General features: G+C 39.8%; 1 protein-coding gene across 4 annotated transcripts in view; it reads left to right on the top strand.

The window, feature by feature from the left end:
* Positions 1-22,990, top strand: part of PPP4R3B (protein phosphatase 4 regulatory subunit 3B) — a 91,700-nt gene that overhangs the window by 5,985 nt on the left and 62,725 nt on the right. For all 4 annotated transcript variants that reach the window (XM_032782702.2, XM_032782701.2, XM_032782700.2 and 1 more), the window contains exons 3-5: positions 4,515-4,613; positions 15,377-16,000; positions 22,453-22,530. In XM_032782702.2, coding sequence (XP_032638593.1) covers positions 4,515-4,613; positions 15,377-16,000; positions 22,453-22,530 — 801 coding nt within the window. The remainder of the gene's footprint in view (positions 1-4,514; positions 4,614-15,376; positions 16,001-22,452; positions 22,531-22,990) is intronic.

Raw genomic sequence — 22,990 nt, 5'->3', positions numbered from 1 at the left:
TGCTTTTCAACTGAAGTGTGGGAAGGGGAAGTGTGTGTGACAGGGAGAGTGTGTGTATGAAGGGTGGGGAGTGTGTTTTGGGGGACAGAGTGCTATCTTGTAAGTTCAGACAGCGGCAGGAAGCAACCAGTCCTAAGATGTTGGAGGGTTATATACACATGCCTCTTGTGTTCAGCAGTACGAGCATTCCACATTAATGGTTTGCTTTGTGTTGTGGGGCAGATCAGCCCAGGACACAAGGGCTGTCAGAAACAATGCTTTGAAAAGGGAGGGGCCCATGTGAGCAGAGCCCTCATTTGAGGTATTATGAGACAGCTCAGGAGGCCCCTTACAGTGTAGAAAGCAATCAGGTGTCTACACTGGCAGTAGTGCGCTGGAGCCTCTGCGCAAATAGCTTTACAACTCTCATTGAGGTGGGGGTTTTAGTTTTTTTTGCATCACTGCAACTGAGGATTTTCTGCGCACAAAGTGGCTTGGCGGTGTTTACACTTCTGCAGTTAGAATGCAAAAAGTTGCTTTACTGTGCAGAAACTTGCCAGTGTAGGTAAGCCCTTTATATAGTTCTACTAGTTTAACTCCGTGTGTGGACTCTCGGGAGCAAAAGCGGCTTTTTGGGTTTAGCTAATGTCACTTTGGAAGTGATTTAAACCAAACAGGAAAAAGCTTTCAGAATAGGTGTGCGCATACAGTGAGTTATACCATTATAACTATACTGGTTTAACTGTATTGGTCTGAATTATACCAGTTTAACTGGTAAACTTTCCCCAAAAGAGAAGCCCTAATTCAAGGCAATAAAGTCTATTGAAGTCAAACACACTGTAGGCAAACATCTACTTTAGCCCTGTGAGAGTAGTGTACCAAAAATAATGTTGATCCATTCAGCAGTGTCTTCTGGTGATGGCTCCACTTTATACTGGAACACCTCACAAATAGGGTTTTGGAAAGTGCTTAATGACCAGAGGAGGGGGAACTGCCATGGCTTCACAGGGATCTGTGCTGCCATGGGATGGAGGCCAGGTCTGGTCTGGTCTAAGAGTTGTGGCTGGTACTCTGTCTCTGCTGGGGCTTCTATTTGTGGGCCAAACAATCAACCTGTTTTACTGAGAGAGACATCATGTTAGTTTGCCCCAAGCAATTACTGGGGAGAAATGCTATAAGATGCCTCAATTTCCTGGTATGGATTTTCCCCATGTTGCGTTTTGGTCACTATTAATTCAGAGATGAGACTTTATATGGTATTACCAACCTCTTGATCTAGTCAGTTCCCTAAATTTTAATATGTAGTTAAACTGCAAAACTATTTATTTTCTTTTGCATAAGTTTCTCTGTTTGCCTACCGTTAGAAGTCCTGTTTCTTTTTCCTGGTCTTCAAAGTTGCAATTTCTTAATATATATCTCCACGTCATAAAATATTTATTATCACCACAGCACCCTTCCCCCCCCCCCAAACAAAAACAAACAAAAAATCCAAGCAAAACTAGGCATTACCTCCTTATAAAGTAGCTAGCATTTTTGTAAATGGATGTCAGTGGAGTTGAGCTTGAGTCTAGCTAGGGCTGGACGTGGCCCTCTTCAAAAGTTTGTCGTCTTCATAACGAGAAACTTTTGCAAGGATTATTTTTCCTTGAATCTGTCCAATAAATTCAAAGGATCCCTCCACTCCTTTGAGTTCACTGTTTGCCAACATGTGGGCAGGATGACTAATTATGAAGGAAAAAAAATCAAGTAGTACTCTTTGAGGCTTAGCTGTATGAATACTTAGCAACAAGCTGGGGTGTAAATTTATCTTGAACTGCCTCATACTATCAACTTTCTAATGCACTTTAACATGCCAGCACACTAGGAAACTTGTAGAGTGCAGTAGCTGGGTCCACATGGGCACTTAGGGCTTGGCACAGCTGGCTAGTGTGAGGTAGATTTACACTGCAGACTGCCATGAACTTGATGTTTGTATAGACAAATCCTGAATAAAAATACATAACTCTAGTATCATCTTGTTGTAACTTAATGACTAACTTTATAAATTGTACAATTTTTTTTTTTAAACTTCTGGTTCTAAAAGGCTTGCCTCTTCACAGGTGGATTGATTTAAATCAAAGCAATTTAAATGATAGTTAAAATTGATTAGTTTTAATCATATTTTGCATTTGTACTTTTGTAGTTATTTTCCTAAGGAAAGGTTGGTTCTCTTGGTAACCATGAAAATGTGTTAAGTTGCAGTTAAATATAACCTTTGTGCTAAATGTGGTATTTCTTTTTGCAAACCAGGAAGAAACACTATATTTGTACACATTTATTTGTCATTATACAGTTGATTTCATGGATTCAGATTCTTAATTTTTTTGTTAGAAAACAATGAATAATACATTTCTAATTTACTGGATTAATTTTAACTTGTGCTTTGTGTCAAGCACTATTTGGAAATTTGAATGCAATTAAAATGCAAAAGAAAATCTTAAACTTTAAAATTAGCTAAATTAAAATATCTTAAATGTGCTATATCCATTTAAAAAAAGATTTAATTTTTAAATGAAAAACATGCTTTAACACAGGACATCTTATTTGCAGTTAATGAATTGAACTCATTGTTTCTTGTCACTGTGTGCTTTGAGATTTTAGAACTAGTAGCTCTCATTCTCTCATAACTAGTCTTTTATTCATAAAGGAAAACCCGCTTTCCAGATTTCTCAACTTCTTATTAGTTTTCAGTGTTGAATGAGCTAATTGAACTGAACTAATAAAATAAACTGAAATGAAGAAAATATTCTCTTTGCAGAAGAAGGGCTGTTGCTGTCAAAAGCTGGTTTAGCACTTCAGGAGACAGGGGCTTCTGCTAGTTCAGTGATTTAATTCTCTTTAAAACTTTACTGCTTTTTTATTAGTTATTTTAATAGTGAGTTTAAACCATAACAAAGGTTGCTATAATTGCAAATTTAATTTTAAATAGGCTTATTTAAAATATTTAAATCCGATTTTTAAAAAAAAATATTTTTATCTACCTTGTTTCTTTGGTTTAAAGTTATAAATTTGGAACATGTGGAATTATTTCCCAAATTGTGTTAAATGTTCTCTGACATATGACTGTAATCTCATATTGTGTGTATTTTTTCATTTCCATATTGTAAATACATTGTTTACTATCATGTATAATTCATCTTTACAACTACCTCCAGGGTATTTCTGTTGAGAGGAAGAATACTACGTCTTCTTCCATGTAAATATCCTGAATGTTTAAGAGTAACAAGATCTGATCAAATTATGTTTTGGGAGCTAGGAATTGAAATAGACTGTCAAGGCTGATTTCCTACTCTAGCACTTTGGGGCCCACGAGGATTCTGAAAATTAATACTAGCCACTCCAGGCTGGTATTAAATTCCCATGGTTACAGGTTTTCTCCAGCTATGGATGGATAGATGCTGCCACCATCTGGGAGGAACAAAACAAAAAACAAAAAAACCTACTCCAAGGAATATGCACTTTGGAATTCCTCCCTGTGGGGTACCCTCAAGCCCTTTTACTCCCCACTCCTCAGGAGAAGAACTGAGAGAGAAAACAAAGGAAATCAGCTGTTGCCACCAGCTAATTAAACAACATATGCACAAACCTCTTAGGACGCCAAAAAAACCCCAATCCTGTTCTTAAAAAAGGTAAATTTTTTTAAAAAACAAAACAAAAATACATCTGGAACTTAGGCTATTGCTGGATTTAGAAAGAGCAAATATAATAATTAATCATCAAGAACGGAATTCTTGAGGTCCAGCTTGATGGTTACAGGCAAAACAAAAGCATTTGGGGGTTAGCACAGAGGAGTCCACAAGCCATAAAGAAATGAGAGAGAGAAATCTAATCACATTTACTTAGACATTCCCTGATGTAATTACATATCTGTGGTTTCAGATGGGTATGATTTTTCATAGCTGGTTTAAAGCTTTTTAGTGTTAGAGAACAACCACAGACAGACAAAGGGGAAGTTTTTGTGTGTCTCTTCCCCCCCCCCCCCCCCCCCCGTGAAAGAAAAGTAAAATAAATAATTCCTTGACTACTGAAAATGTCACTCTAACTTTGCCCAATGCTGCTAGCTCTCTCGCCTTCCTGCACATACATTAACACCCCCTCCCCCATCCCCCAGCAAATTAAAAAGTTCTAGCCCTCCAACTGGCTCTCTTTTGGTCAGGTGCTCACTCCTTTCCTTTTACTATGAGCTTTTTTAACCCTTTACAGGTAAAGCAAGTAGCTACTAATGGGGATTTTATAGCTGGCTGGCTGGCTGGCTGGCTAGGTGTCCATAAAAGGGAGCGCCTCCCGCCCCCCCTTTCATTTCTCACAGAGACTGTAAAGATTTTTATACTTGAAGCAGAACTGGTAATTTCATCTGCCTTGATGTGATATGTCATTCTGTCTTGACAATTTTTATACCAGTTGAAGTAGTAATTGCATCCTTGTATGGCATTCAGTCTATTTTGTATTGCACCTGAATTTTTTTTTGAAAATCACAAATATTTATTTTTAAATAGGACACCTTGATTGTTTGGTCAGAAGCAGAGAATTATGATTTAGCGCTGAGTTTTCAAGAAAAAGCTGGCTGCGATGAAATTTGGGAAAAAATCTGCCAGGTACAGTTAATTTTTAAAATTCTAATTTTCAAATTTTGATGCGTCCTGTCTCATTGTTTTGTGTGTCATACTTTGTTTTAAAAATTAAGTGTGTTACTGCATGTTTATATTCTTATGATTCAGTTGCCTGATACAGTAATTCTGATTCCTTTGTTGTTGACACTGATGCCTGTAGCTGCTCAGTGGCCCATTAGAGACATCTTTTCAGTTCCAGCTAATTCCCAGAAGGCAGCTTTGGTTTGACAGAAAGTACAGATTTTTTTCTAAAGACAACACATATTAAATAAAATAAATTCTGTACTTTCCAGTATCTCTCTCCAGTGATTGGGGCTGTTTTCTCTTTTCAGCTGCCATTTTATTATACTTCCTAGAAGAGGTAAAGTTTTGAAATTAAGACTGAAATAATCAACTTTTCCATTAGAAACCTTTGAAGTCTATTTCAAAGTTGAACAAAATAAATGGGCAAAAACTGTATAGAACTTACCTTCCATCATTGAAACTCTGATAACCATTACTTTCTAATGTTGAAAGCTAAGTCTTTCATTCTTAGTTTGCATATCAGATTGTCAAGCTGGAATCTTTGTTTAATTATCCATTTTTATATTTGGCATTTAACTGTTGTCTTCAGTGGTTTACTCTCCTTGTTGTTAGATATGGCTTAAAATATCTTTTATATACCAAATTGTTTACCCTGGAGTTTTCCTTAAATGTAGGAACCGTTAATTACTCCTGGGGGAAATTCTGCACCAATAATTTATACCAAGGAGGGGTATATAAAATACTGCTCAGGCATGCAGGAGTGAAATCAGGAAGGCCAAATCACGCTTGGAGTTGCAGCTTGCAAGAGATGTTAAGAGTAACAAGAGAGGTTTCTTCAGGTATGTTAGCAACAAGAAGAAAGTCCTTTAGTGTGGGTCCTTTAGTGAATGAGGGAGGCAACCTAGTGACGGAGGATGTGGAAAAAGCTAATGTACTCAGTGCCTTTTTGCCTCTGTCTTCATGAAGAAGGTCAGCTTCCAGACTACTGCACTGGGCAGCACAATATGGGGAGGTGGTGACCGGCCCTTTGTGGAGAAAGAAGTGGTTCAGGACTATTTAGAAAAGCTGGATGAGTACAAATCCATGGGGCCGGATGCGCTGCATCCAAGGGTACTAAAGGAGTTGGCGGATGTGATTGCAGAACCATTGGTCATTATCTTCGAAAACTCATGGATATTTGTGGGGGGCCTGGATAACTGGAAAAAGGCTAATGTAGTGCCCATCTTTAAAAAAGGGGAGGAGGATGATCCAGGCAGCAACAGGCTAGTCAGCCTCACCTCAGTCCCTGGAAAAATCCTGGAGTAGGTCCTCAAGGTATTAATTTTGAAGCACTTAGAGGAGAGGAAAGTGAACAGGAACAGTCAGCATGGATTCACCAAGGGCAAGTCATGGCTGACTAACCTAATTGCCTTCTTTGAAGAGATAACTGGGTCTGTGGATGAGGAGAAAGCGGTGAGTATGTTGTTCCTTGACTTTAGCAAAGCTTTTGATACAGTCTCCCACAGTATTCTTGCCAACAAGTTAAAGTAGTGTGGCCTGGATGAGTAGACTGTAAGGTGGATAGAAAGTTGGCTACATCATCTGGCTCAATGGGCAGTGATCAATGGCTCCATGTCTAGATGGCAGCTGGTATCAAGCGGAGTGCCCCAAGAATCGGTCCTGGGGCCAGTTTTGTTCGATATCTTCATTAATGATCTGGAGGATGGAGTGGACTGCACTCTCAGCAAGTTTGCAGATGACACTAAACTGGGAGGAGTGGTAAATACGCTGGAGGACAGGGATAGGATACAGAGGGACCTAGACAAATTAGAGAACTGGGCCCAAAGAAACCTGATGAGGTTCAACAAGGGCAAGTGCAGAGTCCTGCGCTTATGACAGAAGAATCCCATGCATTGCTACAGACTAGGGACTGAATGGCTAGGCAGCAGTTCTTCAGAAAAGAACCTAGGGGTTACAGTGGACGAGAAGCTGGATATGAGTCAACAGTGTGCCCTTGTTGCCAAGAAGGCTAACGGCATTTTGGGCTGTATAAGTAGGGGCATTGCCAGCAGATCGAGGGACGTGATCATCCCTCTGTTCGACATTGTGAGGCCTCATCTGGAGTATGTGTCCAGTTTTGGGTCCCACACTACAAGAAGATGTGAAGAATGGAAAGAATCGAGAGAGGGCAACATAAATGATTAGGTGGCTGGAGACACATGATTATAGGAGAGGCTGAGAACTGGGATGTTCATTCTGCAGAAGAGAAGAATAAGAGGGGATTTGATAGCTGCTTTCAGCTACCTGAAAGGGGGTTCCAGGATCTAGACTGTTCCAGTGGTAGCGATGACAGAACAAGCTTGTGATGGTTTGAAGTTTCAAGTGGGGGACGGTTTGTTGGCAATATGTAGGAAGAACTTTCACTCAGAGAGTGGTGAAACACTGGAATGGGTTACCTAGGGAGATGGTGGAATCTCCATCCTTAGAGGTTTTTAAGGTCAGGCTTGACGAAGCCCTGGCTGGGATGATTTAGTTGGGAATTGCTCCTGCTTTGAGAAGTGGATTGGATTAGATGATCTCCTCCTGTGGTCCCTTCTGACCCTGATATTCTATGATTATAAAATCTATACATAATAATTTAAAATTCTGCTAAATTCTTCATATTTTATTAAACCAACACTATAATCACACCAGTTTCAATTATTTTGGTAATTTATTTCAAAATAGGTGTCAAGAAATATGTCTATAACAGTGCAGACAACAAAAATTATTCAGGAAATGTTTTTTGACAAATAGATTTACTAGGCATATTAATACAGAACTCTGAATAATAATTAAAACTACAATAAAAAAATGTAGATCTCTCACTCCTCAGAAGCTGTGCAAAGGCTTGGGGGAGTCAGGTGTAACAGAGGAGATGGAGTGGGAAGTAATTGCTGGGAAGGAGCCTGGGAGTGAACCTGGGGGGTTGTTGGTTATGGGTGGGAGAAGAACGAGACAGGGTTTTGTGTTTGTTTTTTGGGGGGTTGTGTGTGTGGAGTGGGGGGATTATTAAGGAGTTGGAAAGCCTCCCTCATTCAGTCAGGCACATATGCTCCCATCACCATGTGTCCCTCACTTCCTTCTCCCTCCCCCATCTAACCCTGCACCCCCACTCAGCCCCTGGCCCAATGCTGCCACAGGAGCTAGTGGGGTGACCCCACCGCAGTCTGTCCCCCACTAACCCTTCTGAAGGCCTGCTGTTGTCCCCCCAGCAGGCCCCTGTGCCTGTCTCTGTCCTCTTCCACATCCCCACACCTCCATGTCCCTTGCCTCCTGACCTGAGCCTGCAAGCAAGGTGCTATGAGGAAGGCAGCCTCTACCCCCTCCTTCTCTGCAGCTGGCTGCTCCAGCAGTAAGCTAGCTGCCTTCTTTTCTGGCACCACAGCAGTCCCTGGTGGGTGACAGGTGTAATTGCAGCACTTCCCCCCCCAGAATCTATGATTCTGTGGGGAACATGAAATCTGCACTTGCTCAGTGGTGCAGAATTCCCCCAGAAATACATTAATATCAGGGTGGCAGATGCAGCATTTTGACAGTGCTGTTTACCACTTCTGGAGAAAATGGAGAAAATAATTCTTGAAGTGACTGTTGACTGTGGGTTGAGGGAGCATGCTGTTAGTTGAGGGAGTTCAACACACTGCAGGATTAGACCCTAAATGCTACTGCAGAAGAGAATATTTTGGCAATGTAATAGTCTTTAAAAGTATTAGCAATCTTTCAGTCCACTTTCAGATTACTTTTCAGTTCTCTTCTTGGAGTAAATGAAACAATAACAAATAATGAGCCAACCGTGTTAATTTTTGGATCCATTCAGTATAGACTCACTGACTTTTGTTTAACTGTTCTTTATAAGAAAGATCAGAGGAGGTAGCCACCAGTCTTCATCCAGAGGTGCGTTCTGTGTATTACCTCATTAACTTACATTCTTTGTATCTAATTTCTGTCTCAGGATCAGGCTCATGGGGGATAGCCTCATATTATAATAATCTTTAATTATGAAACTTATTTTTATAAACATTTCTGTATGTGCTCTTTAGATATCAAAAGACAGCTAAGCTTTCAGTTTTTTTAATGCTATACTAACAAGTTATTTATGCCATTGTAACTTAAGTTGAAAGTGTGTAACATGCTAAATTTGTTAGGTCTTTGTTACTATTTTGAGCAAAATGTCTAATTTTCATGATGGAAGTCCAAATTTTTGTAAATGTTGCTGGGTAGCTGGCCCTACTAAAGGGAGGTGGGTCTCTGCCTACCTGTGAAATAGCTGATTTGCCTCTCCAGGTGGATCAAGTCATGTCACTAAACCAGGCCTCTGAGGTGGCAGCATAACATCCCTTTTGGACAGCCAAAGGAGAACTACAATGTGAGTGAAGTTCCATGGAGAGAAAGTGTTCCCTGAAGGGGCTTGGGAGAAAAAAACCAGTTGGAAGTTCTAGTTTTCTTCTGGGGAGAAAGTAAGGAAGACAGGCCAGGACTTGTCTGCTCCAAAGGTTTAGAAAACAGAGGAAGAGAGAGAGTATCTCACGGAGAAAGGGCTAGGCCCAGGCTAAGGCCTTTCTGTGCTCATTTTGGAACTTTGTTAATAAAACCAGACCCAGTAAGGGCTCTTATTGGGCTTGTGGAAGCCTCTTTTTGAGTTATCGAGGAAGCAAGAGGGGAAACTGAGTCAGAGCAGCGCAGAACCACCTCTGGTCACAAGGGGGGATAGGGAAGGTGGCTGATGCTATTACAGCATTATTCAAATATAAATGTAGAGTAAAACTTCTAAAGGGACTTAAGTTGCGTTTTCAAAAATGATTTAGACACTTAGGCTAAGATCCTTTTTTTTTTTCAGTGAGACTTAGACTCATAATTGCAGAAGTTACTTTTGAAAATGTGAATTGAACACTTTGCATTTTACTCATAATCCTTGATAGTGGGGTTTTATCATACATAGATCATTTAGATTTTGCAGGACTTATTCTGGTCACTTACAGTTATAAGACAGGAGTAACAAGATAATGGAATTACACCATTGTAAAATCAATACAAGAGGAGAAGAAGCAAACTTTACATGAGAAACCTGTTTTGAGATTGAGATTTACATTGGCCTTTTCAGTTGCATCAATTTGATAAAGTTAATAAGAGATCATGTTATGATGTGTGATTTGAATTTTATTAATCTTTTTCTTTACACTCCATTAGATGGTATTTCTCTCATGTAACGCAGTAACTTTTGAATGCTGTATTTGATCAATTCCAAAATTTCAGAGATTATTCTGAGCACCCTATTTATTTTGATGAAAATCCAAGTGGAAAAGTAAAGGGGGGGAAATGAGGGGGCACACTGAGTCCTTGACATATGGTTAGCACAAGCACAATGGGAGCCTCTTCTGTAATTCTCTATAGATCAAAGAATCAGTTGATGGTATAAATTAACACATTCCAGCATAAGAGTATCCCTCATTTTATCTCTGCCCATGTCCCAGTTGAGTTCTAAACATTGATGCCCTGAAAAAGAAGGGGAGAGAGAGAGAGAAGGAGAAGAAGGGGTGGGGCACACAGAGCTTCAGCTATGGAGGGGAACAATGAGGGGCCCTGAAAGTGGGGGATCAGAGCCCATGGCATGGGGGGGAAATGGGGACCTGGGAGGAACAATGGGGAGGGGTGCAGAAGCTATGGCATGGGGGAGGGGTGAATGGGATTTACACAGAGGCCCTGGAATGAGAAGTGGGGCTGGGAGGGTTGCAGTGAGTCCCTGAAATAGTGGGGAGGAGAGTAGCTCACAGCAGTCTTGTCAGGGAGAATGGAGAGTACTAGGAGTGCCTAGTCTGCAATTAGCTCAGCCTACAGAAACAATAAAATGTGTAACCTCCTAGTTACATATTTTAAATCAAGATGGGATATTTTTCCAAAAGAGATGCTCTAGTTCAAATGTTAACTAATTCAGGGAGGTCTTATGGTCTGTGTTACCCAAGAAGTCAGATTAGAGATGATCACAATAGCCCTATCCAGTGTTGTAACTTGTGTGTGCTCTACAAAGTCAGATTACAGTGAAAATCTATAGAAATCCTATTACAATGTAGAAGTGAAATAAAATGATGTAAAGTTAATACGCAGTTAGAATAATGCGTATCTAGGTCTTTTTGCGTTTGTAGGCTTAAGATGACTTAAGTATCTGCTGTGCCTGCTATTGACTTTATGTTAGAATGAAAGGGAACCATCTCTCCCCCTACAATCTGACCAGTGATGCAGTGCTTGGGCAAAATTGTGTTTAATGGAGTTGGGTTTAGTTTTCTGAGCTCATTATCTTTGGTGTTTTAAGGCTTATTCTCAGTATATTTATGGTTCTCAAATATTACAGTAAGTACACAGGCAGAAATTAATATTGCAACTTACTGAAAGAGCTTTTGGGTTTTTCTATGTTCATGGAAAGGGCAGGGGTTAGTGTACTACTGACTTTGCACTCTCAAAATAGAGTACCATTCTTGGCTTTTGTTGCAAAAGAAATTAGTTACATGAGTGGGATCAGATTAGCAGTGACTACAAAGTACTTTCATAAATGTTCAGTGGTATGAAATGGTTACTTCTGGGAGAATTCTGCACTTAAAAATTCTGTGCACAATATTTTTAAATTCTGCTTATTGTCAAAATTACACAATATAATCACTCCAGTTTCAATTACTTTGGTAACTTATTTCAAAATACCTGTCAGCAAGTATGTCTGTAATAATACAGACAGTAAATTCAGGAAATGTTTTTTGACAATGGGATTCCTTACTAGGCATATTAATACAGAACTTTTGAGTAATAACACATTTAAACTACAATACAGAACCATATTTCCCGCACCCCTTAATAGCAGTGCAAAGGCTTGGGGAATCATGGGTAACGGAGGTGCTGAGGGTCAGGGGAATAATTGCTGGGAAGAAGTCTGGGTTTGAACTTGGAGAGTTGTAGGGGATGTGTGTGTAGGAGGGAAGAAGTATCGAACAGATTTTTGGGGGGAAGAGGAGCGATTCTTAGACAGCCACCCCCATGCAGACCCTGGCTGACTCCTAACGCCTCTCATTCAGTCAGGTACATCTGCCCTCCACCCCATGTGGCCCTGCCCACCCACACAGCCACCCTCTTCCCCCATGTGGCCCTACACCCCAAGGTGGCAACCTCTAGTCTGTCCCCATGTGGCCCTGTACTAGGGATGTAAAAGGTTACTCAGTAAGACTAATGCTTACCGGTTAACCTGCCTTAACCATTAACCCCAGAGCAGGTGCCGCCCGGCTGGAGCAGGTGCCAGCTACTTAATCAGTTAACTGTTTAAGCAACATATTTTTAATCATTTAAACGTTTAACTTTTTAAACACTATTTACATCCCTATCCTGTACCCCCATTCTCATTCAGCCTTCGCCCAAATCTGCCCCCCACTAGCCCTGTTGAAGCCTAGTCTGTGACCTTCCAGAACCCCCACATGCCCTGTGTTGTTCATCCCCCCTTCTCCCCATATCCCAGGCCTCCTGACCTGGCCCAACAGGCAGGGTGCTGTGAGGAATGCAGCCTCTTTTCTTTCCTATCCACAGCTGGGGCTGATCCCACCCTGGAGCGGCTGCCCTCTGGTCTGGTGCCACAGCAGCCCCTGGTGGGCGAAAGGCGTAACTAGTACCTCTCTGTCAGAATGTATTTTCTGAAGAGGAAAAAAATTCTGCGCAAGACAAATTCTGCATGTGCACAATGGCACAGACTTCTCCCAGGATCTCACATCCCTAGCAAAGAGGGACCAGGATTTTACCCCAAGAGAGATGTGAACTGCATCCCTTCATCTCAATGAGTGTTAAGCAAAGCTTCACTTGTGTCTTAGGGCTTGACTACATGGGGAAACATCAATATAATTATACCACTATAATTCTGTTGGTATAATTCCCCATGTGGACACGTTTCCAGAATAAGAATGTCCACACAGAATTATTCTGGTATAATTATACCAGTAAATTTCCTGTGCGGACAATCCTTTAGTTTTACTACCTCCTAAAATTGCTGTCTGTCTATTCCTGCCCATCCCAAACATTCTATGCTATGTGATCCCTGGTGGCAAGTGGGATCAGGCTTATGACTAATAACTTACTGGATGATTTATCAAAAGTTGAGCAATGGTCAACATTAGCTCATCTGGGTTTCCAGGATCATAGACACAAAAAGTCAAGTTGGAATCACTGACCTTCCACTGGAAATAAATCTGGACCCACTGACTTAACATCAGTCTTAGACCTTTTGAATGAGACCATTTGAAAACAGAACTCCTATCTATTCTCAATTAATATTAAGCATTCTGTTGCACTTTTTAAAATGTTGCTTTCCCTGGTATTCCTTCTTTCCTTTTCCCCTCATATTGTGTAGCATGTCAAGGAATAGTTGCTGCCACTCCAGGGATGGCTGTCATGTTGATATCGGGTAAAACCAGTAAAATGATTGCTTTTAGACACATTTGTTGAGAACAGCTCTGCTCCACCTTTATTAGACGACTTCCTCTCAGCAACTGAATTTGTTGGTCTCTTTATTAGTTGCTTCACACATGTTTTAAAACCATTTGTAAAGCACTGCAGGAAGAATTGTGCTATGTTATTTAGGTTTATTATAATTAGGTTTAGTATAAAACAGTCCTGTGTAAGTTTTTGTATGGATAATGAACAAATTAAGTTTTGCTTCACTGCATCTCATAGTGCTGCTGTGGTTGACCTTCCATATTTCCATTTTAAACACTGAGGTTTTTAGGATTTACAGCTCTTCCATAAAACTTCAGTTTGTATATCTTGGATACCCTGAGTTTGTTTAGCTAAGTATTTTTCTGCTCAGCCCCTGCTGAGTCTTTTTTAGTAGAACTCCAGTAGGCAGGAGAAGGCCTGCTGCAGAACAGACTTTGCATGGGGAGAGAAGGAAATGTGGGAGAATATACAAGACTTTGCATTTACACAGCCAAATTAAAGCCCTTCATAGACCTCACTTAATATATGTATATAGGGGGAATTCTATGCCAAATCCTGGGGGAATTCTATGCCAAATCCTGGGGGAATTCTATGCCAAAAAATTAATAATTTTGTGCACAGTATTTTAAAATCCAGCAAACTTCTTCATATTTTGTCAAAATAACATTAATCATGCCAATTTCAGTTACTTTGTAATTTATCTCAAAATACCTATCAGCAATTGTCTCTAACAATAGACACATCATTTCCCCAAGAAGCAGAGCATTAAGGAAGCCCCTACGATGACCTAGTTCCTGTTTTTCTGCTCCCTCTCCTACAGAGCCCAGCAGGAGAGGCAGACACCCAGACCACAGAGCCTAGCTGTGGGGACCCCCCACCCCAGCCCGACATTTGCACATATCCCTTATCCCCCTGAGCCCAGTTGTGCTCCCCCCCCCCCGCAGCCCAGAGACGTGCACTCTCCCCTAGACTTCCCCAGAGCCCATCTGTGCTCCTCCTCCTCGCCAAGCCGTGAGTCCCTCCACAGCCCAGACACACTCATCCCCTGTTCACCACAGCCCAGGATCCAGAAGGAGAAACAGCCTGATTCTGGGTCCTGGACTTATACTACATTTCCTTCACGCCACCTCCTTCCTTCAGGGCATTCTCAGTACTGCAGCTGTTGGGAACCCTCGAGTTCCCTGTCCCTCTCCTCCCCTCCCTTCTGTCGGCATCTTCTATTTGCAAACTCAGATCTGTGGGGTCCAGCAGCTCTGCAGCCCATTTCTGTGGGAGGAAAAGGAAATTCTGCACAAATTCTGCCTTGCACAGTGGTGCAGAAGTCTCGCAGGAGTCATAGTGGCAGTATCGTAGCTAATGAGGTTAATCCGAGGTGTGATTATTGCTAGTTGTTCACTTTAAATATTTGAAGTGTATTCCTAGTTATATAATCCAAATACTGTCTGAGATTGCACTTGTATTTTTAAGACTTTTATTTCTGTTTGTTTTTCAAGTCACTTTCAGACCAGTGTCCAAAATAGGAATGGAAACAGTTGTTTTTTAGTAATTGGGTTTTCCTAGTGCTTCTGCTAGCCCAGTTTACAAAAAAGGATTGTTCTTTTTATGGTATTCATTATATGAATACTGTATAAACTTCACTATCTCCTTGAACATTTTAATTCTATAATACGACTATTCAGTGGAATTGCAAAGAACTTTTTGTAAAGGTTAAAAAGTTACCTTGTTTTGAAATAAGTATAGAATTTTTAAATGATCGTTATTTAAGGCAGAGACCTTACTTTCATGCATGGTTGTAAATTACCTAGCAAGCTGTTGGCACTACAGTAGAAATTGAACAGTTATGAACTGACCAGTCAATGACGCACCTCATTTGGAACCAGATGTATGCAATCAGGCAGCAACCGAGACACCAACAAATTTTTTTTTAAATTTTTAAAAAAAGCAAATATAGCGCAGTATTTTGTTAAACATAAACTACTAAAAAAAAAAGGAAAGCAGCACTTTTCTTCTGCATAGTGAAGTTTCAAAGCTGTGTTAAGTCAATGTTCTGTTGTAAACTTTTGAAAAAACAGCTATAGCGTGTTTTTTTTGGAGTTATGAACAACCTCCATTCCCAAGGTGTTTGTAACTCTGAGGTTCTACCTTATATAATTATACGAGTTACATAAATTACCAACTTGAATGTTTTCTGTATGTCTAGGTATATTTTTGGGATAAGACAGTAATTGTTTCCATTCCATTTTTAGGTTCAAGGTAAAGATCCGTCAGTGGAAGTCACACAGGACCTTATTGATGAATCAGAAGAAGAACGCTTTGAAGAAATGCCTGAAACTAGTCATCTGATTGATCTTCCTACTTGTGAACTCAACAAACTTGAAGAGATTGCTGACCTAGTTACCTCTGTTCTGTCCTCACCCATCCGTAGAGAAAAGTTAGCGCTTGCCTTGGAAAATGAAGGCTACATTAAAAAACTATTGCAGCTTTTCCAGGTTTGCGAGAATCTAGAGAACACTGAAGGTTTACATCATTTGTATGAAATTATTAGAGGAATTTTGTTCCTCAATAAAGCAACTCTGTTTGAGGTAATGTTTTCTGATGAGTGTATTATGGATGTTGTGGGATGCCTCGAGTACGACCCTGCTTTGGCTCAGCCAAAAAGGCACAGGGAGTTCTTGACCAAAACAGCAAAATTTAAAGAGGTTATACCTATAACAGACTCTGAACTTAGGCAAAAGATTCATCAGACTTACCGGGTACAATACATTCAGGACATCATCTTGCCAACACCTTCAGTTTTTGAAGAGAATTTTCTTTCTACCCTCACTTCCTTTATTTTCTTCAACAAAGTTGAGATTGTCAGTATGTTGCAGGTAAGTGAATAGAAGGAGGTAGGACGGGATTGTAAATTGAGACTTCTAATTGTGATTTTTGAGGTTAATTATACATATTCATTTCAGTGTCATTTAATCATGTTTATCTTTCGTTCTGTTTGCACAGTATCCTTGGTGCTTCCCCACACTTTAAACAGATATTAGTTATATGACATAAAAAATTGAGTTTAAAGTACGTTTCAGATAGTTGTAATGTATCTTTACAAAAACCTGATTATAAATAGCAAAATGCTGCAGTGGAAAATGGTGGATAGACTAGAAGTACTATAATAACCTACACACACCTATAGTGTAGTCTTCAGTCTGTGAGTGAATTACAATGCATTTGAAACTGTTTTCATCGGACAGCATACAGTTTTATTTCTCTTATATTTGTGGATAGCAACGCTTCAATGTGACAAAATATTTTCACAGCAGATCATTAATTTCTCATTTGTAGTAGGTATAGCAGGAATGTTTCTGAGCATGTTATCTACATTAGTGCTTTTCATTTGTGGCACCAAGTGCTGTACAGTAGTAGCTCTCAGTATTTCCAAACTACTGTACCCTTTTCAGGAGTCTGATTGTCTTGTGTACTCCCAAGTTACACCTCGCTTAAAAACTACTTGTTTACTAAATCAGACATGAAAATACAAAAATGTCACCAGCATAGTATTCTGAAAAATTGCTTATTTTCTCATTTTTACCATATAATTATAAAATAGACAAATATAAATATTCTACTTACATTTCAGTGTATAGTGTATATAGACAGTATAAACAAGTCGTATGAAATTTTAGTTTGTGCTTTTTATGCTTTTTTGTAAAACTAGGCCAATATCTAGATGAGTTGATGTACCTCCTGGATGACCTCTGGTTGAGAACCGCTACTTTATAACAACCAACTTAATTTGATTAGTGCTGCTTGACATCAGTGCCCCATGGTGGTATTTAATAATAAAAGCAAAACTGTTGTTGGGCTTAAAAACATTTATCAGACACTTACTAGCCAGAAGTACTAGAAGAATAGCTTGGAGCACCACCAGGAAGTACCAGAGACAGTGCTTTGGTGAAAGGCCATTTATGCTTCACATGAAATTATGAGTAGTCTCTCTTTTCCAACCCAAATTTTATTATTGTTTTATGCTAGCACCAGAGTAAAACTGACAGGTACCTAATTGATTTTATTCTGCTCCTGTTCTAGGCCATTGTGCAGAGAGGGTTTTCTCAAAGGGTGAAACTGGTTAATCTCTGGGCATGGGTAGTCTCCAGGAAAGGTGAAGGGAATCAGAAGATATACTAATGAAAGTGAGGGATCAATAAAAATCCCAGAAAGAGAGCAAAGAGGGAGGAAGGCATAAGGGATGGTGTGGGGAGTGAAATTCCCAGAAAGTGAAGCAGAACACTGAGAGAAAAGAATATATATAAAAGGAATTGCTTGCTTTTAGGTTGTGGATTGTATGAACGTCTCATACTTAGTTAAGTTTGACATTAGTTAACTGATTTGGTAGCCTAAAGAAACTCAAAAATAAAACTGCTGACTAACAATATTAATAGAAGAATTTGGGTTTGAGAAACCTTTCTCCCTCATTTTATTTTTGTTTATATGGGATCTTGCTACAGAGCTTTCATTTCATTTTTATCTTTATTTTCTGAGACACCATCTCAGGACATTGGGGTCATTGGGGAGTTTTTTTATTTGGTTTGTTTTACAGACGCTCCCCAAGGTACGTAAACCCGACGTACGCAAATCCGAGTTTACGGAAAAAGTTCCATAAGCTAGAAACAAGGAGTGTGTTTTTGTGTAATGGTGGGAGATATGTTTCCGACTTACGCAAAAGTCAAGTTACGCAAGATGTTCTGGAATGGAATGCTTGCATAAGTCAGGGAGTGTCTGTATTTCTTTTTTCCCCCACCTCCAAACTCTGTTTATGTGCGGTTTTTCCAATTTAGATGTCATCAACTTATTTGTGAAAGTCTGATTGCATCTTAACAGAGAACTCTGATCCCTGTTCTGATTAACTCCTTTCTTTACTGGCCCCTGAAGAGTGCTTGAGGCCTTGATACATTGTCACTTCTCCATTACTTTTAACTACTATAATGAAAATTTTGCAGTCTTAAGTTAACTTGATTGTTTTTTTTCTTTAAGTAAAATTAGATGATAGCTGTAGTTGCACACATTTCAAAACCTGTTTACTTGTACAAGTGGGGCACACTGACATGTTTATATTTTAAAAGCTACTTTCCATAAGCCACCTATTCCACATCAGGATGGTGATGGGTGGCTGCTTCTGCTAAGATCTACATGAATGAAAGTAATCCCTTCACACCGGAGGGAAAATCTAAATTGTTGTATTACCCCCTGTAGTAAAGACATGCTTGTCTCAGTCCCTGGAAAAATTATGGAGCAAGTCCTTAAGGAATCCATTTTGAAGCACTTGGAGGAGAGGAAGGTGATCAGGAACAGTCAGCATGGATTCACCAAGGGCAGGTTATCCCTGACCAAGCCTTCTGTGATGAGATAACTGGCTCTGCAGATATGGGGAAAGCGGTGGACATGATATTCCTCGAGTTTAGCAAAGCTTTTAATACGGTCTCCTACAGAATTCTTGCAAGCAAGTTGATGAATGGACTATAAGGGGGATAGCTGGCTAGATTGTCTGGCTCAATGGGTAGTGTTCAGCGGCTTGATATCTAGATGGCAGCCGGTATCAAGTGGAGTGCCCCAAGGGTGGGTCCTGGGTCCAGTTTTGTTCAACATCTTTATTAATGATCTGGATGATGGGATGGATTGCACCTCAGCAAGTTCATGGATGACACTAAACTTGGGGGAGAGGTAGATATGCTGGAAGGCAGGGATGGGATCCATAGTGACTGAGACAAATTGGAGGATTGGGCCAAAAGAAATCTGATGAGGTTCAACAAGGACAAATGCCTAGCCAACTGACTAAGTGGCAGTTCTTCAGAAAAAGACCTGGGGATTACAGTGTACGAGAAGCTGGATGAGAGTCAGCAGTGTGACCTTGTTGCCAGGAAGGCTAACAACATGGGCTGCATTAGTAGGAGCATTGCCAGCAGATCAAGGGAAGTATTTATTCCCCTCTGTTCAGCAGTGGTGAAGCCATATCTGGAGTATTGCATTCAGTTTTGGCCCCCCACTACAGAAAAGATGTGGACAAATTGGAGAGAGCCCAGCGGAGGGCAGTGAAAATGATTAGGCGGCTGCAGTACATGATTTATGAGGAGAGGCTGAGGGAACTGGCCTTATTTAGTCTGCGGAAGAGAAGAGTGAGGGGGGAATTTGCTAGCAACCTTCAACTACCAGAAGAGAGGTTCCAAAGAGGATGGAGCTCAGCTGTTCTCAGTGGTGCCAGATGACAGAACAAGGAGCAGTGGTCTCACATTCCAGTGGGGGAGGTCTAGGTTGGATATTAGGAAAAACTATTTCACTGGGAGAATGGTGAAGCACTGGAATGATGTACCTATGGAGGTGGTGGAATCTCCATCCTTAGAGGTTTTTAAGGCCTGGCTTGACAAAGCCCTGGCTGGGATGGTTTACTGGGGGTTGGTCCTGCTTTGAGCAGAGAGTTGGACACCTTTCTCTTTAAGAGACAAGAGAGGCCTTTCCCAGTAGTGGAGAGGACTAATAAATGATTTTTTCTTTTACTGTGCCTGCTGTGGAGAACATTTTTTTTTTTTTTTTTCTTCTTTCTCTTTACAAGCTGACCCAGCTGCTGAGTTTCTGACAGCCTCATTCACTTGAATGAAGTGTGAATTTCATTAGAGTGAATAGGATTTAAAATTCAGGAGTTAATTTCTAAAGCTAATCATAGAAGCGGCTCCAACTGCCTTCCTCACTACTTCTGGTTAACCTAGTAAACTTAAATTAAAAATTGTAAAGGATGTTTATTGAATTTGTCTTTGAATTATTTATTCACTTTGGGTAGAACTTTGCTAAATATAGAAATACCACCAGATACTACATATTGCTCAGTTATAGTGCAGATAACATGCACTAATTATGTCGTCTTTTCTTTTTTGTGGTGCGTTTTCAGAATTAATTCAATTCAAAATCATTTTGTAAACGTTGGTGGGTAATTAGTACTGCTGTACTGTGTAAGTCAGTGGCCTTGGAGAATAATTTGGATCTAATATATCTCTTAGTAAAAGGGGTCCTAATACAACAGGCCAAATTCAGAAGTGAGTCAGTCAAGTGTAACAGTACAGGTTTGGTTTGTTTAAACTTACATTATTAGTTTTCTCAGTGTGTTACCTGTTTAGACTCTTCAAGTCTCCCTTAGGCTCACAGGGTCAAACTCAGAAGATTTATACAACTTGCATGCAGAGGAGCTGGAGAAAGGTGTTAGAAGGTGTAACTGGCTACTTAGCGAGTTATGTCAGAGGAGATGACTTTAATGTTGCATAACTTTAAGGGGTTCTAAGGCCTGGCTTACACTTAAACAGATATGCTAGCAAAGCGTTGGTTAGAAGTGTGGAAAAAAATCACACCCCTAACTGTCATAGTTGTAGTTGTGCTATGCCCTACGGTAGAGGCTGTCATACCATCAGAGAAGTCCTTTTGCTGGTATAACTTATTTCATTTGGGGAACTGATATAAGCTATGCCAGTAAAAAAAACAAAACACTCTTCTGCCTGTGGGTATAAGCTGGAGGAGGAGGTTTGCCAGAATAGCTATACCAGCAAACCCTTTCCACTTTTAAAAAAGCCTAACATACGCTTTTCCTCTGAATTTTACCCATAGTGCCTGTTATATTTGGAAGACATTTAAACTTTTTTTTCAGGTGTCTTCATAGGTTTCCAAAAAGCAGGCTGGCATCAGGCCAGTTTACACTTAACATTTAGGATGACATAGCTGTGGCTCTGAGGTATGAAAAAATAGCACCGTAGCTAGGCCAGCCTAACCCCCGGAGTAGAATACCTCTGTCAACCTAGCATTCCTACCATAATGGAAAAACCCATATGATAGTTGTAGTCCGCATCCACTCAATGGGGTTATGATGGCACAGCTGTGGTGTTGTAGCTATGCCACTATATTATCTGTAGTGTAGAGATGACTTTAGGCAGAGTACATGTGTGCCGTCTGGAATTTCACAGGCTTTTTAAATAATTTTTAAATGAAATTTCTTAAGACTACGGTTAGATTATTTAATTACTGTCATTAGAAAATGTTATTCTTTTTTTAATAATCTTTATCTTAAGCGGGTAATTACTAGTAAGTAAACTTTCAGATCAGTACATCGGGCAAGTTATTAAATTAGTAGCACAGTTAAATACAAGTGTATATTTCATATTGCGTAAATGTTTCTTGGAAAGATGCTGCTTTTTACAGGTTGGTACATAGTAAAGTGCTTTTATATTTAAATCAGTGTACTGGTTTATAACTTCTGTAAATGCTTTGATGTTGTCACTGTATATTTAAAACCTTGGTTATTACTTTTAAACCGAAGTGACACAGTGGTATCATGATTTCCTCAGGACTTGTTTCTCATACCAAAAATTACAGAGAACAGTGTGTAGAGGGAGAGTGGGGAATGGCCGAACACCTGAGGCATGGTACTGTTCACAGTGCCTTTCTCTACTCTATGGGGATTAAGCCATGGCATAATCATAGAAGGTTTTTCTAATTAGTTAAGTGCTTTTTAAAAAAACAACTCTTCAATATAAAAGGACAAAAAGCAGACCAAATGGCTGGCAAAATCCTATTTGTGTGAACATGATTATGCCAGTATAATTGAGTATATGCGGATGAGTTGGGAGGCATGAGCCATGAAAAGAGCATTAGGAAGAGAGATGAGGGATAGACTGTGGAATAAGGAAGGATGATATTTATGTAAGTTTGACACTTCAGGAAGCAAGCTTGGTATCCTCTATTTTCTGCAGCAACATGTTAAGAGATGGTTTTGATTTTCTAGGCCAGTCTTACTCTACAAAACAACAGGATTAAAAAAGCTTGGCATTAGAACTTCAGATGTTTTTACTGTACTGAATAAAGGTATGCTGTTACTAGGCTAAAACATTAGCTCTAGCTCTAAATTTTGTTCTCACTTAAATCAGTAGGCATTTTACAAGTATATTTATCTGAGGGCAAAATTTGACCTGTTTAGTTTCTGTGAAATACTATAAGTTTAATATAAGGCATTTCTCAATTTCACATCAAATAATGCTTTACTACAGTAAAATTCATTGGAATGCACACTTTCAAAACTACATGCTTGGATTTCCTTATTTATGATGAAAATGTCAAAGTACATGACCTGTAACTTAGCTAGCAAGACCAGCAAAGATTCTATGCTAGACTGTAAAGCACATAGCTAAGTGGAAAATTTTATTTTATGCATATATATAACTCTTGTCTTGGGCACTGTATAATAGAATGCCTTTTTAGTTTTGACTATTATGAGGCAATAGTAATTGTTGTATGTGTTGTGCAGGAAGACGAGAAGTTTCTGTCTGAAGTTTTTGCACAATTAACAGATGAAGCTACAGATGATGACAAAAGACGTGAATTGGTGAGTCGTTGCTTTGCATGTGAAACTTCAGAGACTTAAACATTAAATTTGTACTGTGAACCTTCCCTTCAGTTATTTATTAATGACTGCAAAAAGGTGTTTCTAAAATGAAGCAACAAATTCTTGATTGAGTTTTCAAACTCTAGTAAAGAGTAAATTGAGGTTTTCTTCATTTTACTGTTGACAGTATCAACTAGGACATTAGAATGTAGACTCTTAAAAATTTTCTTCACTATTATGTTGTTGTAATATTGTTTATCCTACGCAGTACTGCTGAGTTTCACAATTCTGGCTGTATCAATGCATCCTTCACCGAAGGCCTATTGTCAGAAGTCCTGAGATTGCTGAAAAGTCACTGTGAACAAATTCATGAATGATTTACAGGCTACTGGGACTGCCTGCTGATTTGTACTTAAGAATCTTGGACTTATTTGTAACTGAAGGAAGGATGACCTCTGGA

This window comes from Chelonoidis abingdonii, chromosome 3, assembly GCF_003597395.2.
Source record: "Chelonoidis abingdonii isolate Lonesome George chromosome 3, CheloAbing_2.0, whole genome shotgun sequence".
Lineage (NCBI taxonomy): Eukaryota > Metazoa > Chordata > Testudines > Testudinidae > Chelonoidis > Chelonoidis abingdonii.
Note: the sequence above shows the minus strand (reverse complement) of the source record. Positions and strands in the feature narration are given on the sequence as shown.